Consider the following 18,342-nt stretch of genomic DNA (forward strand, 5'->3'; position numbering starts at 1 on the left):
GTGTTCTGGCCGCGTTCTGCCGCCCCCACAGCAGAGTTTTAAACCAGTGTTCTCTTCCTCTGCCAGGACAAGGGAGTTTTGATGCCAGGTGCCTGAAACTCTTCTTCCTCACCGCTGTCACACCCAGCAAGAATGTAAGAGTCTCATCTGTGGTTCCCAGTGCTCCTAGAAACACGTGTCTGTTTAATTCATACTGTGAAATGCATTTTTTGTTTAGTCAAATCCTCTGATGCAGCTAAGAAAGCCTGTCACTGGGCTGGTCTCGCTCTCATGATCAGTATGGGAATAAACAGCAGTGCCCACAGGAGCTAGGAGAGAAGGGTCTTCCACATGCAACTGTATCAGCATTTTACAACACACTGGTCCTATGTGGTGTGTGCACGCTCTGTTCAAGGTTCTCCTGAAAAAAAAAAACACCTCATCTGACAATAGGCTGCCCCCCTAAATGTCCTCATCTTTCTTCTCGTTCCCACCGTCCCTGAGGTCTAGCTTTCCTAGCTTCGACTTCTTCCTTTGCCTTTCTGTCCACAAGCCCACACAAAACGAGGCACTGAAAGGTCATTTCCCATGCAGATCATACTTTATCCCGGGGAATGGTGATGCTCTGGGCCATTTGCTTCAGTGGGTAACACTTTGAAAAGACTCAGAGTCTCATAGCACTGTGCATAAAGGTCCTTTCTGCAAGCAAAACATACTTGTGCCATGACTTTGGATGGATGATTTTAACCAGTGAGCATAAATATGGAGAGAAACACAAGTTAAGTGAAGGTCTATAATGCATTACATAGATGAGTCATAACTCACAAACACAGACTTCTAGCTCCTCCTAAAATGGGTGAAATGAAGTGCTTCTCAGAAATTGAGTTACATGTAGCATTTTTCTTATTGTGTGGAATGATTTGATAGGGAAGCAAGGCATTATTTTGGACTGAACAGAAACACTACTGCAGTATTTACCTGAATTAGTTTGCCTTTCCTTACAAAATAAGCAATTTGTGACTAGCCTGGGTTCTATGCATGACCTTTCTTGCATTAATTTTAGGGACACAAGTTGGGTGCTCCATCCTCAGTCTCTCATCTGTTTTTTAGGTGAACGAGCAGGAGAATCACAAGGGGACAAAGGGTAGCCCTTACTACAAGTAAACCAGATTTTCTCTGAGATGTGCTGTTTATAACTTTTGCTTGCATCCCATTAGTGGAAACAGAATCCAATAAGCCCCATATTGCAAGGAAGGCAAAAGATGTGACTTTCAAACAGACCTAGAGAAGTTTTAGGATTAATTAGGGGAGGGAGCCCAGATAGTGAGTAGATAACTCATAGAGAGTTCCTTCCTAAGCTCTCTCGTTGTGGTTATATGAAATTCATAGCCCGGTGAACTCAAAATAGGTAATGGTTAGATGTAATTCAGGCATGAAATCCTTCAGTGGAATCACAGGGAAGGATCTGCAGTCAAGAAGGCCACAGGACTCAGATATAGTCCTCAATCCAAGTACACAGACACCCTGCAGCACGGCACAGCTACTCACCACATGTGGGACCAAACTTGCTTTTGTATACACACACACACACACACACACACACACACACACACACACACACACACACGATGTGTATGTGTTCCTGTGTATCTGTGTATGTATGATGTGTGTGTATGTGTGTGTGTGTGCATGCATGTGGTGTTTACACGTGCAAGGTTTGGGTGTGTGAGTGCAGGTATGTATGGGGTATACACGTGTGGTCAAAGGGAACCTGTGTCTGGTCCTCTTGTTCTCCTTGCCTTCAGTCTTAAGTCAAGTTCTCTTCAGTGTTCACCATCACAGCACCAGGCTAGATGGCCCATGAGCTTCTGTAATTCTCTGTCGTTTTCTCCCATATCACAAGAGTACTGGGATTACTGCGCCCAGTGTTATATGCATCCTGGGGTTTCAACTGAGGACCTCACGTGTGCACAACCACCTCCCCATCAAACCATCTCCCCAGCCTGAGCTTAAGGAATTCTAGGGCTCCGGCCCCACAATGACCACTTTCAATTTGCATTGCTCCATAACAAACAACACTACATTTTGCTGACTTACAACAATAATTTGTTACATTTTGTAACTTTGCAGGAGTTTGTGATGACTTGATTGAGCAGGTAGATATAGAAGTGAGTTGTCTGAGGCCTCTTGTTCAGCTGAGGTCAACACACCTGATCCTGCACTGAACTGGAAGGTCTAAGACGATTATCTGTCTAACATTTTGTTGCTCCTCTACAAGACATGGATGCTGAGACCTGAACTTAGTTCTTTGGGAGATCAGTATGTGTTCTAAATCTTGAGCCATCTTTCTAGCACCAAAGATACACACACACACACACACACACACACACACACACACATTATATAGCAATACTTCTCCAAAGCACACTGGTAAGTGCTTGTGGACACACAATATCTTAAATAAACTTTCAGGCATGAACTGTTATAGTTAGCATTTCCTCAATGGCCCATTTCTGCCCTCTCCTGAGATATGTGCATTGAGACTGTGAGAAATATTTTCCTAATCTCTTGTTCTGGCTTTCTCAAGAGAAGGTCACCAAGCACTCCTACGATTTGCCACTTAACGGAATTGACTGTGATAGTTGACAGAACTGACTGGAAACCTTGCTTCCCTCAACTTGGAGCCATGGCAGCTACTCTCCAATGAAGTGGGCCCTCAAGTACAGATGAAGTTAAACTGTGCTTACGTAGTCTATTTTTAAAGTCATTTGGGACACAGTATAAACATGCAGCAAAGCAACTGTGGCAAGCTGGATTAGGAATAACACGGGTGTATTGACAGGTCCACATATGTATGCATGCCTAGTAACACTGAGTGCAAGATAAATACAGGAACACTACAAAATAAGCGAAACATTCAGGATGATACTTATTGACTATAGTCTTCACAACATTTATTACTCAATTCTTCATGTTAATGGCTGCAAAGAAACTCCTTGCTTGGTACCTAAATATTTGACTTTTCTATAGACAATAGTACCTTAGACTTGAGCAGTACTAAAAAGATTATGAATGAAAAGCTCAGGTGTCTTCCTGGTCAGACTATTCATAAAGGTTTCATCTCAGTGGTGAAGGGTTCTTGAAATGCCATCCTTCAGTGTGGGCTGGTACTGTGGGTACCAGCATGGAGTATGAATTGGCAGTGCTCTCTGACCCAGAGGAAGACAAGTCATTTACCTTAACAAGAAGATGGAAGAGGACATGCTGGGGGACAAAGAAACTCCACCATGCTGTGGCACAGATAGCAGTAAGCATTCTTCCTCAGAGCTAAGTGGATTCAGGCATAGCTTCCATGTCAACCAAGGAGAGTACTGTCAACTGCCTACTTGTGGTTTCTTAAAAAGATGGGTGTGGCTGTCTCACTATTTTTTTTTTTTTAGTATCACTCAATGACTTGATCTTCTGTGTCATTCATAAACCTCTTTTCCCAAAGGTATTGCCACTTGAAACAGGAAGGTAATGATAACAATGGGCGAACACACTAAATGTGTTCAGGAAGTTGATAAGTACCTGTTATTAACTCTGAATCAACAAGAGAGTGGCTGGCTAGAGTCAGACTGCTCAGAAAGGCTAATCTCATTTTTAGAAAGTGTTTTTGATTTTGAAAAGCAAAAGAAAAACAAAGGAAGTGAAATTTTAACCCTGAGGGGAACATCTATGGTCAAGAGGAATGTAATTTCTAAACAGGATTCAAACCTGTTGTTGGTTTTTCCAAGAGATGATTTCCTGTCTTACATGATGGTGGTGTTATGCCCAGATCACAGAGTCGCCCCAAAACCAACCAGGAGATTTAGTCCTGTATGTAAAAGCAAAGAGCCTTTATTTTTATACAGGTTTGTAAACTCTGTCTCTCCATATGTCCAACGTATTGGAGTGATAGGAGAGCCCCGAGCTCAGTTAGAGTTGGGTTTTTATAGTAAAAAAGGTAGAGTGAAGGATTTCTAAGGTTTAGGACCCCTGATTGGCTGACATTTGACTAGGGGTGTCCTGGTGAAAAGTGATGGGTGTCTGCTGGCAGGTGATCCTATCTACAATGGTTGGAACGTTAGGAATTTCTGTTGGATGTTCTGTTCCTGGGTGGCGCCTGCGTAGTCTCAGTTTGTAGTCTTTGGAACCAGGTATTATTTCAGGGTAAACTTCTGAAACTTAGGCCTCTATTGAGCTTGTCATGGCTGGGTCCTATAGTGTGAAGTCATGGTAAGAGCTGTCAGTGACTAACGTGTTGTGAATTCAAAGGACAGACTCTCTTCCAAAGGTTGTGTGCTCCTGGTATCACTTAACAAAATGGACAATAAATCATATGGGGTTTCTAAGGCAGCAGCTAAGGCACCCTCATACAAACTTGGTACAAAGACAATGATCTCTGATCCCGAAAGCCAGGACTACTGTATTTTCAGCACCTGCAAGATGTTACAACTGGAAAATTCCAGTACCTGAAACTTGCCTTCATGCATGTGTTAAAAACATTGCTTGAAATGACTTTTAGGCTACATATTGCAAATACCCGAAACAGAAATGATTTTCCTGATTTGACCTGGGTCCCATCCCCATAATCACTGCATAATTCTGAATATCTCTAAGAACATAAGGTGTCTCATTTATACACAATATTCCAAAATCTAAAAGACTTGGGTCCCACCTGAGAATTTTAGATAAAGTGTGTTCAGACTGCGCTGCAAATTAAGTTCTCTGCGTTGACTGTGACAGCTTTTCTAACTTAGCCTGTGAGACAGAAATAGGTGAGGCCCACAATTGAGAGCAAGGTCAGCAGCAGGAAATCTTCCCCGGACGCATGGAGAGATTCCATTTCTTCCTGACACAGCAGGTGTTCACAGACAGTCATAATATGTAAGGCTAACTACTAAAGAGAAGGCGGAGGAGGTCTCACTATTTGGAGCCTGGATAGTTGGGGATTATGTGAAATGTAAAATATATTTGTCCTTTCTTTCACTGTTCCTGAAACAGTCAGTCAGCCAAAAGGCTAACGGTGAGCATTTCATTCATGCTTTTAGCAAAGTAACCAGACCAACACGCATGGAGACAACGCCTCTTCACACTGCACGAATACTGCGGAAATATAGATTATTTTACTTTTCAGATACTGACACACAATACATTAGGAAATTGTTCAGTTGAATGACTAAGGTGTATGAACTTAACTTTAGTGGAATGATGACAGAGCCAGAGTCACCTGTTAAATACATCAGTGTTTCAAATGCACAAACACCCACAGGGATTCCATCGGCCCCTCAGTGGCATTCTCAGATTGATCAAACAGTATGCAGTTATCTGGGTGCATATAGATTCACATAGGTTTCAGAGCGAAGATAGGACAGTTCTAACATGTTCCATAGGCTCTGAATAGGTAAGGCTCTTCATTGCTTTGATGGCATCACAGTTTTGTGCATGACTCTTCTATGACTGGCAATGATCTCACACAGCAGACCTTCTGTGGGTTTCACAGCATACATACATCTTGATCTTTGCAGTGCTCCTGAATGCTTCATTTGTAAGATACTTACTTCATGGGGAAAGCAGCCCTAGACTCTCCAACAGATCATCAGGATTTCCATACATATGTAATTAACAGGAAGAAAAAAATCTACAAAAATTAAACTTGAAGCACAAGTGTAACATGAACCAGCATGTTTGTGTCTTGTTTCGGGAGGCAGAACCTCAACAATTAATGGCACAGAGAAAATGTCACCATCAGAAAGAAGAGCTACATTTTATACCCACATCTTACATAGAAAAAACTCTAAGTCCTTGGCCAGCATCCATGGGTTTAGTTCAAGCAACTGGGAGGCAAGAATGTTCTGGTCTGCTAAATTAAAACTGAGATTTCTTTGCACAGCAGCAGCAGAGGAAGACATTGGGTCTTTGCTATCAAGTTGGTCTTTGCAAGAAAATCAGCCTCCCTACTACTGAGAACTCAAGAACAATGGCAGTGGGTTTTTGATCCCACTGCACATACTGGCTTTGTGGGAGCCTAGGCAGTTTGGATGCTCACCTTACTAGACCTGGATGGAGGTGGGTGGTCCTTGGACTTCCCACAGGGCAGGGAACCCTGATAGATCTATGGGCTGACAAGGGAGGGGAACTTGATTGGGGGAGGGGGAGGGAAATTAGAGGAGGTGGCGGGGAAGAGACAGAAATCTTTAATAAATAAATAAGCGGAAAAAAAAAGAAAGAAAATCAGCCTCCCATCAGGGACCCTGATCTAGCATGATGCAAGGGGTGATAACAATGAGGTTTCATTGCAGGGCCATATAGAGTAGATAGCTGGTACATGATAAAAGCTACCTTCTGTCTCAGAAAAAGGTCATCAGAGACAGCAATGAATTGGTATACTAAAAGCCACTAGGCACCCACCTTGACCAAGCAATACCTCATTGAGTGCACAAGGACTAACATTGGGAGGAAAGAGAAAGAGCCAAACTTTTATCAGTTTCCTATTGTATTTCAACTTTTATGAGCTGTTTTCCATTCATTGCCTTCAGTTCATTGATGGTATTTCTGGATGTATCTGTCTGTATGCTGTTATTGGCTAATTTAAATCATTGCCTTATTTCATTTAACAGCATAAGTGCACTGAGGCATAGTGTTGCATACATGCTCAGCCTACTATCTCTAGAAATACTTAGGCAATGTAGAATGAATGAAGATTTTAGGCTATGGCAGGCTAAAACAGCTTCATACACTTTCAGACCCCCGAGAGTCTATGAACTAGAGAAAACTGAAGGAATCAGTTAGATAACAAGCCAAGTGGAGTGAATCTGGGGAGACACTATTTCCGACTATGGAGAAAAAAGGCTTTTTGCCATTGTAGACACTCACAGGAATTGTATTTTGGAATTGTTGAAAGAGATTATGTTAGAAGACATGGCTGCTATGTAACATTTTATTGATGCCCTGTAGCTGGAGAGTAAATAGCTCGCTGCTCTCTGAGTTCTATAACTCAGAAGAATTTATAGAAAGAAAACCTTTGTAAATGTCATGGCTGCTAGTGATGGTGACATGCTTTCAAACTGTGCGGTTTGGGGCTGGAGAGATGGCTCAGTGGCTGAGAGCGCTGTTGCTCTTCCAGAGGACCAGCGTTCGAGTCCCAGTACTCGTGTGGTGACTTAGAGCCATGCGTAACTCCAGTTCATAGCTGCCTCCCTTTCCTGACCTCCGTGGGTAAAGGCATACATGTACACATACATACACATGAACAAAATAATCATATAAATAAGTAAATCTTAAAAATTCATACTCTGTAGCCTAAGAACCCAGTACCTGGTGTTTGTTTTCTGTTTCAACTAAACAAGGTTTCAAAGACAGAGCTTCCCAGTTCAAATTTCCAAACAATGTCCTTGTTGTTTGTGTAAGAGCGTCTCCGAGGCCAAGACTTCCCCATCACTGGAATACCTGAAGAGTTTAGCGGTGCAGGTGGGGCAGCTGGAAGCTGCACATCACCATCGCAGTTTACCGTAACTGTCACTGCACTGTCACGATGCGGCTTAAGAAGCAGGAGATGTGCACATGTGGTTTATTAGCACGCGTGTTTTAATGGGAAATTTGTAAAAGTCCCAAGTTAGGTTTACATAACTTCTAAAGGAGGGTTTGTTCATCTGTGGTTCACAAGTCAAGTCCAGCCCGCCACAAAACTTTTTAACCCTAGGCTGTACACTCGGCGGATTTTTGCTCGTAACCCACAGAAGCCGTCGAGCATTCTAATGGACTGCTTACGGAGGGATCAGTGTTTGACTTAACTCGGTTTTCTTTACAGACTTCATATACATTATTGCTTTCCAATACTATCATCTTAGAAAACAAATAGAAATATACTTAGGATAAAACAATGACTGATTTTCTTGAAATGTTTAGGACCAGCAAAACAACCACACATAAAAACAATATATTTAAAAAACAAAAATAATAAGTGAACGATTTAAATTACACTCTTAAAGTAATGACTTCAAGGTTCCCCAGAGACAACCAAGCAATGAAGAAAAATCTCAACACGGGTACAGTAGATTTCTCACTTCCAAATTTACAGGATGCAGAACTGAGCTCAGTATCTGGGATTCTGCAACTCTGGAGAACAGACACTGTCAAAAATCACTTCTTTTCAAAAAATAAAAATAAAACAGCAAGATTATTTTAAAAGTAAGAAAACAGTCCAAAGCAACGGCTATGATGAAAACATTTGTGTTACTCTTTCCATCATTGGGAGCTACTTGGTCTGCCGGTGAAGAACTGGAGACAAACAGAGGGTTTTCATTTAGTGGCTGGTCCCCCATATCTGTGTCAGATAAAATCAGAGCACTTATTATGTGTTACCATGGATACCATGAAGATACTGCCATCCACTAATACTATTAGAGGAAGACAACATAGTTTTCAGGGACGAGTCCTGTTCTGCCTTCATAGGTCGCCTTCAGCCACCCTGGCTCCACTGACGGGTGTACTGGTCAAAGGAGGAAACAAACGAAGGTTACTCAGGTGACTCAGCTTCAAACACCTACTGTAAACTAATGAACCAACAATCACCTAAGAATCTATGTACACAGGTTATTGGGGTACAGTCTCTCCAAAGTTGGAAAGTTCTTTGTACTCACACAATTAGATAAACTGTATTTGTCCCAAACACCACCCCCTCCTCTATTTTTTGTAAACAAGGCGTACTTGCCAGGCTAGCCTTGTAAGACTCATTATGTAGCTTCTGACTGTTCTCTAACTGGCAATCCCCCTGCGCTTCCATGTCTGGTTTGGACAAGTGAGTAAATGCTCCCAGAAGGGAGGCTGGGATCTAAAAGGGGGATGTGTTCACTGAGGAAAGCCTAAGGAGCTGACCCTGTCTAAGCGCCCTGGCCCCATGTCCCTTCAGTAAACGACACTCATACTCACCGTTGGAGAAGATGGCCCCCTGGGGGAAGGACAACTCATGGCTATGCTCTGCTTTGCAGGAGTACATGGCTTTGGCTTGGCTGAAAGATCAAGGCAGTTTATAAAACAACATTCAATTCAAAGATAGAGAAAACTACTCTTAGCTAATGTTAATGTTAATTAGAATATAAAATAAAATGTGCACAAAGAGGTCTCCATCAGTGTGTTCTTCACAGACTGTTGGGATCTTTACAACCGTGCTTCACTGATGCAATGGAAAGCCTTCATCCTAAGGAGACAATGCAACTCCTAATGAAGAGCAGAGGCTGGTTTTAAATATGCATAATTTGTTAGAAAGCTGAAGAACAGGCTACTCTCCACCCCCTCCCTTTAATTTTCAGGTTTCCTCAGCTCCAAAGATATGGTGAATACATTGATTAGTTGTGATATTAGAATAGCAGCTGAGGTTAGCATTGAATAGCCAGCAAGTGCCACCTCATTGTCAGGGAAGTGAGGGCCACAGATGCAGGCTTTGCAACCCAGAAAGGTATTTATGTACCCTTTAAAAACAACAACAGCATCATGTATGCGCGCATGCACACACACACACACACACACACACACACACACACACACACACAGAGCAAACCCTACACCTGGTGCCACATGCTCTGTGCAGCCAGAGAGTCTGGTGTCCTAAGAGCTGACAGGATTTGGGGCTTTTGTGTGATGTCTCACCTAGAAACAGTGGCGCCAACACTAAAGCTCCATCATCCAATGCTGACCAGGAAGTACATCACCAGCAAGTCCCCTCTCCTCTGCCACATTCAACTGTGTTCCAAAGACTTGTGACTTTTGGACTCCTGACTCCACCTACCATCTCTTCCAGCAGCAGAGCCCAAGACAATGTCATTTCCAGTTTTATTGATTTGATGGCTTCCCCGGCACCCTCCAACCTATCAGTTTACTGTTCTGGTCACCTGCCATCTTAGTATCTCCAGAGCAAGCCAAGGGCAATCTCACGTCCATCAAAACCCGATGGTGTCCTAGTCCCTAGGCACTGTTCCCAGCTTTAGTGACTGTAGGCCAGGCTTTCTCCCGTCCACTCTTCATTGTCCTCTGCCTGGGTCATAAAACTATTTCCCCCAGACCATTGTGCTCTCTTTTTTCCACTCTGCAAGTTCTGCTGCCAGGCACGTCCCCTCCACCTACGCAGCCACTGATGTCTGGAGGTTTCTCTACGACATAGAATGCCATGTTCTCTTCTGACTCATTTCCAATAGTCTCACCTGTCCCCCAGCTCCTCAACTCAAGTCGAAAACATTCCTGTCTCCTTTTATAAATACAAACAGAATTTAGAAACTAAAACTACCATTTTCCTGATGCTTATCCTCAGACACTTGGCATCCTTCTCTGCCCACCTCTTCCTTGCCCTCTGTAAGCATGGGTCCATCCTGAGACCAGTCCTGAAAAGTCCTGCCGACAGGTTTCCGCCAGTTCCATCCAGAATGTCCGAGTATCCTCTCTGCCACAGTCTCTGGGAAGTCACTTGGATGAACTGAGTGCATACTTTATTGATTATTACTCTCTGCTCAGCGGCAGCCAGGACCCACGTGGTTCTCAGGGGTTTTGTTTGGCCCAAGGCTATCCACTAAAATGATGGTTAGACATCTCCTGCCTCTACTCACTCTACCATCCTGTCCATAACAGGGTCTTTGTGAATTGCTCAGAAGGAACACCAAACAGGTAGGGGACAAGCCTGGAAAGGCCCCATATGCAGCTCAGTTCCATTCAACAGTACAAAAGACCTCACTACCATGTTCAGAAACGGATTAGAAGCTTGAAAATTTCACATGATTATAATTTCTGATTTCAATTATAATCGCAACAATGATAGTTATTTTGAGGTAGAGAACACCTCTAAGATACCTGCCATATATTTCAAAAACATTAATGTCTATATTCACATCCAGTGTGGTAAGTGCAGAATTATGACCTTCATTTAAATGGAGAGCATGGACTACTGAAATGCATGACCATGAGGCACTAAAATGATGACCCAAAGGTTTGAATTAGGACCCTGAGGGGGATGTGTGGTTCACTGTATAGGACTCAGTGAAAATCAAGGATGCTGTCCATGGGTACTGGGCTAGTTGACAAAGGGAGCCCATGCTGTGGGATGGTCTTTCTGTACACTGTGAATATGTGTTGCTCTCACTGGGTGATAAATAAAGCTGCTTTGGTCTATGGAAAAGTAAAATGGAGCCAGTTTGGAAAACCAAGCGGAGATACAGGAGAAGAAGAGAGTCAGCCAGCAACCGAGAAAGCAAGACATGTAAAAAAAAAAAAAAGTAACAAACCATGAACCATTTAGCAAAGCATAGATTTAAAAAATGAGCTAATTTAAATGTAAGAGCTAGATAACAATAAACCTGAGCCATTGGCTAAGCATTTATAATTAATATAAGCCTCTGAGTGGTTATTCGGGAACTGGCAGGAGGGAGAGAAACCTTGGATTACAAACCTGGAAGTCTCTGCTGAAACCTATTAGAAGTTGATTTCAGCTTTAGAATGTAAGGTTATTAAAATGCATAGACTGCTTGTTAAACATGTGAGCGTGTCTTTATCATAGGCCTGCCTTCTCACTTCACCAAAGCTCTCCTGGGCTATCTTCGTAATTATAGTTTTAGTCAGTTTCCATATGTAGCCTCTTTCTCAAACACAGATTCAACCAAACACACTCAAGTATTCAGAGAAAAATACATCTGTCCTGAACACATACAGATCTTTTTTTTTTTTTGGTCAGCATTTCCTAAGTAACGTGGAAACATCTGCTTACATAGAATGTATGTGTACTAGGTATTTTAAATAGTCTAGAGATGGCTATATCCAGGCAGATATAAGTAGTTATTATGCAAATGCAGTGCATGAAATATGAGAGGGTGATCAACTATGAAGTTTGTACCCTGGAAGGAAGGTCTTAGAATCAGTCTTTGTATGGACAGAGTGGGGTGGCTTGTTGAGTTTTGACTCAACAGAAAGATTACTTAGCACTTCATAATAGAAAGGCTCCATCTAGTGGAGCAATTCAGCCATACAGTGGCTTTCAACCTTCCTAATGCTGAAACCTTTTTAACACAGTTCATGTTGTGGTGACTCCCAAACATAAAATTATTTCATTGCTACTTCACTCTATTATTTTGCTACTGTGATGATCGTAATGTAACTATCTAATATGCAGAATGATTTTAGGGGTTGTGTCCTACAGGTCGTGAGACAGCAATGTTGAAGAAATGAGTTTGTTGTGACATGTCAGCTCAGCACTCCTGTGCCTTCTTGGGAAGAAAACAGGTGAAGATATCTGGACAGGCAAGTGCCAGGTTTATGCAGTGCAGCAATTATCCTACTGAGACAGCAGTGTGATTCCTCATCAGAAGTCAAAACAAACAAAAAACAAGTATGCAAACTATATTGGGACTTTAAACAAGGCTGAAGGGTTTGAAGGCCACCATAGACTCTAATAACTGGCATGTGCCTACAACCATCACGGCAGGAGGGAAGACTTGTGTCTTCCTTTTGGCTATGAGACTGTTGAAAAAATGGTCTCCAAGGAACTGGAATTCCTCCAGGAGTCTCATGGGAAGAAGGAAAAAGCAGAAGCCTGGTATTCCCAAAGGGGGACCTTCTCTTCCTGGAATGGATTTTATTTAGTTCTGACAACTTATCAGACCACCATGTAAGAAGACAGGGATGATGGACCAGATCCCTCCTTGACTGGAACTGCTTCATTATCTATATCTCTTGCCTTACCTTTAAACAAAAAACTTTTGTCAGGACCCCAAAGATGGACTTGTTAAGAGAATGTAACCAGACTTCCTTTTTGTTTCTTTTCCTAAATGTAGCCACATTAAATAAATCTCCTCTCTCCCTTTTCACCATTTCCTGTCTCTTTAATTAGCCTACTGAGGACAGGTGGACAGGCCTGGTTTATCTCATTAAAGTTCTGGGGCATGACTTGCAAAAGCCCCCATTTTAGCCCTAACAGCCCCGAGGATATCCAAGATGGCTGTGCCTTTAAGACAGGCTTGTTAGGAAAGTTTAAACACTTTTGTAAAAATGACAGAAAACAACAGACAACAACAACAGCAACAAAACAACAACAACAACAAAAAAAAAAACACCCAAAACTCAAAATGACAACAAAAACCTTTGGCTGAATAGCTTTCAGAAGAAATAAAGAGCAATAAGCTATCCATGATTTCTTTGCTTCACGGACCCAGTTATCCAGCTGTAGAAGCTAAAACATGCTCCAGTCCAGCAGAGAGGAGAGAGACGGGTCTGCTCAGGAGTGATCTCATTTGCATGCTTGTATGGAATAACTCCTCCAAAAGGAGACCCTAGGGAAACTGGCCATTTTCCCATTTTCATGCAATTCTATCATTCAAATTCAAACCCAAATTCCACTGCAGATTAGAGGAAGTGGGACAGGAGGAGGATGGAGGAACTGGAGAAGGAAGCAGTAAGGAGCAAAGACTTGGAAGACTAGAAACTGAACCAAATCCTGTCCAGAAGGAACAAAGGCTCCTGGGCTTCCTAGCTCTGCAATCCCGCACTATATTGTGCAGTATTTTCTAGAAGATTCTTCCAGAGAAACAATAACTTTTAAAAGTCAAGAATATACTTTTAGCAATTACACTCAAAATGACTATTATCAGAAGTGCACACAGAGGCAACTAATTACAGAGATTTCCATTCTTAGAAAATTTGTTTCAAACCCTCACTCTTTTGGAGGGGATCTGCAGGGTGGTCTCAGGTGTTTGGGTGGAAGCTTCACCCCAGCCCCTGGCATCCATATACCCAAAGAATCTGGAATGTTTGGGTTAAGGCCTCACCCCAGCCACTGGCTTCCATATAGCCAAAGAGTCTGGCATGTTTGGGGGAAAGTTCCCTCCCAAACCTCCTCCCCTATGAGTTGCCTCAGTCCAGACTCCACCCCCGAAGAAGCCCACCAAATGACGACCCCTCCCCAAAGATGCTCAAGACCATTCCCACAAGGTATTTAAACTGCCTCTCCCCCTTCAGAACAAACACGTGATTTTCCAGTCTTTTTTCCCCAGCTCCTCTTTTGTGAGGCTGGAAAGCCTTGGAAGCATTGGTATCCATTAAACTTGGGCTTTCTCTAATTTGGTTTGATTTGGTCTGATTTGGATTATGGCATCAGTGGAGGGACTTATCGGGGTACAGAAACTTTTCATCATGTATCTCAGGCTGGCCTCAAACTTGCCATGTGGCCAAGGCTGATCCTCTACTTCCGATCCTCATGACTTTACCTCCTGCATGTTAGGATTATAGGTGTACACTACAGCACCTAGTTTATGTGGGGCTGGATTAAACCAGCGCCTTGTGTATGCCAGGCAAGTGCTCTATCAACTGAGTTACAGTCCCAGCTACAATCCTTTCCCAAACATTTTAGAAGAAAGGCATCATGGGAACAATATGACATGATGCTATTAGCAGAAGTGTTCTTCCTGGCTAAAACCACTGGACACTGGCTTATTTCGTTATGAGAAAAACTGAGGTGGAGGCTGCCACAAATTATGTTATATCAACACAATGTGGTGATATTCCTGCTACTTTATTTATTGTGTTAAAGCTTTTGAGAACTCACCGTCCTGAAGAAACCGGCTTGAGTGGCCCAGCATTTTCAAATAGTTGAGCCTTTGCTGCCACTCTGAAAAATATTTTTCAATGCACTGAGTAAATTTTAAAAACAATACTTAAAAAATCAGAATAGTTTAATATTTTTAAATGAAGTCAATCTGATAAGTCATTCTGCTCAATGGGATATTCAGGATTACTGAGCAGATAAGACAAAACAGGAACTGCCACCTAAATTGGAGACACAGTGGAACTGCTTTTTGCTTTAACGAGAAAGGGTTTTGGCTGCAACCTGCATCTCACAGAGCACGAGACTCTAATAAACCTATAACTTGTTTCCTGGGGCTCTTACTGTCCTCTTCCTTTTTACCTCAGAAAGCAGGTCACAGCAGAGAGAACATTCCCTCCCCACGCAGCTCCCAGCAGACAGCATGTTATTGGCTCCTGTGCGGTACCAGGGAAGAATCAAAAAATCCATCAACGTGACAGAAGAGGAGCTGTTGTTCATTCTCGTAGCACAGGGAGCTATGATTATTTCCTGTGTTTCCTAAGGTAGAAGCCTTTGCTATAAAGCAAAAGGAGAAAGCTCTGGAAAGATGTCTACTAAATGAGCTTGCTGGTTTGCATCTTGCTTCAGTCATAGAGTGTGTATGTTTGATGGTAGGAGGACAGTGAGGAACTAGTAACTATAAAATGGGAGCAAATGCAGTCAAATCATTCTTGATAATCACAATATTTCTTAAATTTACCAAAAATATTAAATTCCATGAATGAGTTCCTAAACTTTTTTTTAAATCAAACTTTTTTTACTCATTATAATGAAGTAATTAAATTATTATTAATTTATTTACTTTTTGTGTGCATGGGGAATCTTGTGAGCTGATTCTCTCTGTCCACAATGTGGGTCCTGGGATGAAACTCAGGTCCTCAGGCCTGGTGACAGTCACCTTTATCCACTGAACCATCTCACTGGCCCCATCTTTAGTTAAAATTCTTTACAGACCCCCAACAGGCACCCCCCCCCAAAAAAAAACAACAACAACCGGAAGGCTTTGTCTCCTAAAGGACAGAGGGGTGAACTTAGTAATATACCTTACTAAGCTTTCTACAAATAATGAAAATATTAGGAACACCCTTATATAACAGATGGTATGGCACAGAGAACCTGAAGGTCGGGGACCCAGGGCTCTTCAACTTCCTAGACATCTGTTCTTGTCTCTGAAGAGACCACACTCATAGCTCATGCTCATACTGCACACCTTGAAATGAGACCATTAGAAGAGGCCACACATGTGAAGATACCTAGTGTGAGTGCAGACACACAGACAACGGGAAACGCGCAGCATCTGCCATGAACATGAAAGCAGAGGAAGAGGCGCTTCTTCTCTGGATTTTGATGCCTTCCTTCTTCAGGCTCCCATTCTTCCCCCCACACCCTTGCTGCTCCCATTTATATAGCTATGCCCTACAAACTTTCTACTTCTGGTGACTGCTTCGTTGAGAAGTACTCTCTTCCCATTGCCTTTTGTGATCCTGGTTGTCTCTAGCCTTGTCCCATCCGTGAGATCTCAGACAGAAAACTCTTACATGTAGGGAGCAACCATTCTGGGGGAGCTTGAAGCTGAGTGTGTAGCTTTAATGGAAAGGTCCCTAGCTCCAAAGGCCATATTCTCTCTTATACATCTATTTTCCCATCTTCCGTTAAGCCACGGCTCTGGTTGTGGGACAGCCTTTGAGGCGATAACTTGTGAGGTCCACGATAGCCTGCGCCTATAGTAACCCTCTTGTTCTTTATTGAAGAGGACAGAGAGCTTAGACGTTAAAGCTACCAGCTCTATAGATGAAACATTTAACTACAGACCCCTGGATTCTTTCAGGGCAGACTCAACCCCACTGCACCGTAAGGAGACATAGTGAATACAAACTCATTCTAACTCACACTGAGCCTGGTCGCTGGTAGCCGTTGCTGGAAGCAGTGTCTAGCCTTAGCCTCCTGCACATTTTTGGAGGCAGCTCTGGGTTCGATGTGGCTTTGGGTGATTCTTTGGAACCTATAGAAGTTAAGCTTTGAATGGATCCACTGTAGCTCTTGTTTCCTAAAAAGAAAATCCAAGAAAATATACAAGGTACTATTAGTCATAACAATAGCAAAAACATACAACAATAGGTATCATTTTCCTACAAGAAATGCGAAGGTACAGAATGTTCTTTGGATACAGCAGTCCATCACTTAGGGAGATCAAAATCTACAATTACAAGACCTTATTCCCCCAGAGATGGAAAGATTCACAGCACACAGACGTTTTTAAATCCAAATTCAAATATAAAGTAGAAGCCGGGCGGTGGTGGCGCACACCTTTAATCCCAGCACTCGGGAGGCAGAGGCAGGCGGATCTCTGTGAGTTTGAGACCAGCCTGGTCTACAGAGCTAGTTCCAGGACAGGCTCCAAAGCCACAGGGAAACCCTGTCTCGAAAAACCAAAAACAAACAAACAAACAAACAAACAAACAAAAAGACCCTCAAATATAAAGTAGAGAAGTTTCAGTAGTCCCTCCATTAACCTTGTCCCTGATCAGTCCCCTCAACGTCCACCCAGGAACAGTGGGGCAGTGCGACCCAGCATGGGATCCAGGCTTTCTCACCTTCAGCTGCAGAGATAGATCTGAGAGAGGAGGAGGCAGAGGCTCTTTTCAGTCCTGAGAGCCCATAGGGCCCTTTCTTGACGAGGTCTATGGGGGGAGAGACATCCCCCGGGCTGGTGACCGAGGCCACACTCTGGCAATCTGACTCCACATCTGTTTTTGTTGCATCTTCTCGAGAACTTGACTCTGGGCTAGTTGTCCAGAGACCCAGACTCTTCCGTCCGTTGGAAGATGAAGGGGATGCAATCCACGGAATGCCACCCGACTTCTCCCTGGGCTGGCAGGAAGTTGACTTAGTGGTGCTGTTTTGCTCAGAGGAGTGGGAAGAGAGCGACTCTATGCTGCCCATGGGTGTGCTATCTGGGCTGCTGCTGTAGGAATCACCTGAGAGGAGGCAGACAAGGGCAACAGTGGCAACAGGTCAGGAACACCAAAGAGCATGACCAAAGCCCTCCTGCCCTCAGTCCACCCTGCCCTTCATAGCCGCCCCACCTCACTGACGTGGTGGGGCCTGGTGTGGTGGGCACTGGTGTGGCAGGCCTGGTGTGGTGGGCCCTAGTGCCATGGGTCCTACATGGTAGACTATCCTCAGTGCTAGAGGAAGGCTTTAAAGTTCGGCTTTGATGGTGATGAATGTGATTTGAACACAGTCTCCAGGATGACTTCCTGTAGTCCTGTGAATTAACCACTGTAATGGAGCATTGTGGACTGAATTGAAGTTGGACAAAGGCTGCCTGGGACATAAGTCTCAGAAGTAAGAGAAATAGGCTCCTTTCACGATATTATATATTTTTAAAATCAATGGAAGAAACGTATTTCTATTAGAGACGTATTTTTGCATTTTATTTTTCTGCTCACAGGTAGCTCTTAGTTACAGGTATTAGATCTGTTCAAAGACAAATTACAAGCTGCTGACAGCCTAGGAAAGAAGCTTTGCTTTTGTTTCATTTCCTCCTGTGAATATAGTAACACATGAAACAGGCTGCTGACTGGAACACGGCTCATGGGGAGAGATGTCTAGCCTGCACAAACCCTGGGTGTAAGTGCTCATGGGGAGAGGTGTCTAGCCTGCACTAACCTGGGTGTAAGTGCTCATGGGGAGAGGTGTCTAGCCTGCACTAAACCTGGTGT

At 43.1% G+C, this 18,342-nt stretch overlaps 1 protein-coding gene across 1 annotated transcript in view; it reads right to left on the reverse strand.

Annotated features, from left to right (window-relative positions):
* Nucleotides 1–6,181: 6,181 nt before the first annotated feature.
* Nucleotides 6,182–18,342, reverse strand: part of Arhgap42 (Rho GTPase activating protein 42) — a 224,432-nt gene continuing 212,271 nt past the window's right edge. The window contains exons 20-24 of the mRNA XM_005346793.3: nt 17,212–17,595; nt 16,508–16,664; nt 14,579–14,641; nt 8,932–9,011; nt 6,182–8,491 (exon numbers count right to left, since the gene is read on the reverse strand). Coding sequence (XP_005346850.1) covers nt 8,403–8,491; nt 8,932–9,011; nt 14,579–14,641; nt 16,508–16,664; nt 17,212–17,595 — 773 coding nt within the window. The 3' untranslated portion in view covers nt 6,182–8,402. The remainder of the gene's footprint in view (nt 8,492–8,931; nt 9,012–14,578; nt 14,642–16,507; nt 16,665–17,211; nt 17,596–18,342) is intronic.

This window comes from Microtus ochrogaster, chromosome 5 (genome assembly GCF_000317375.1).
Source record: "Microtus ochrogaster isolate Prairie Vole_2 chromosome 5, MicOch1.0, whole genome shotgun sequence".
Lineage (NCBI taxonomy): Eukaryota > Metazoa > Chordata > Mammalia > Rodentia > Cricetidae > Microtus > Microtus ochrogaster.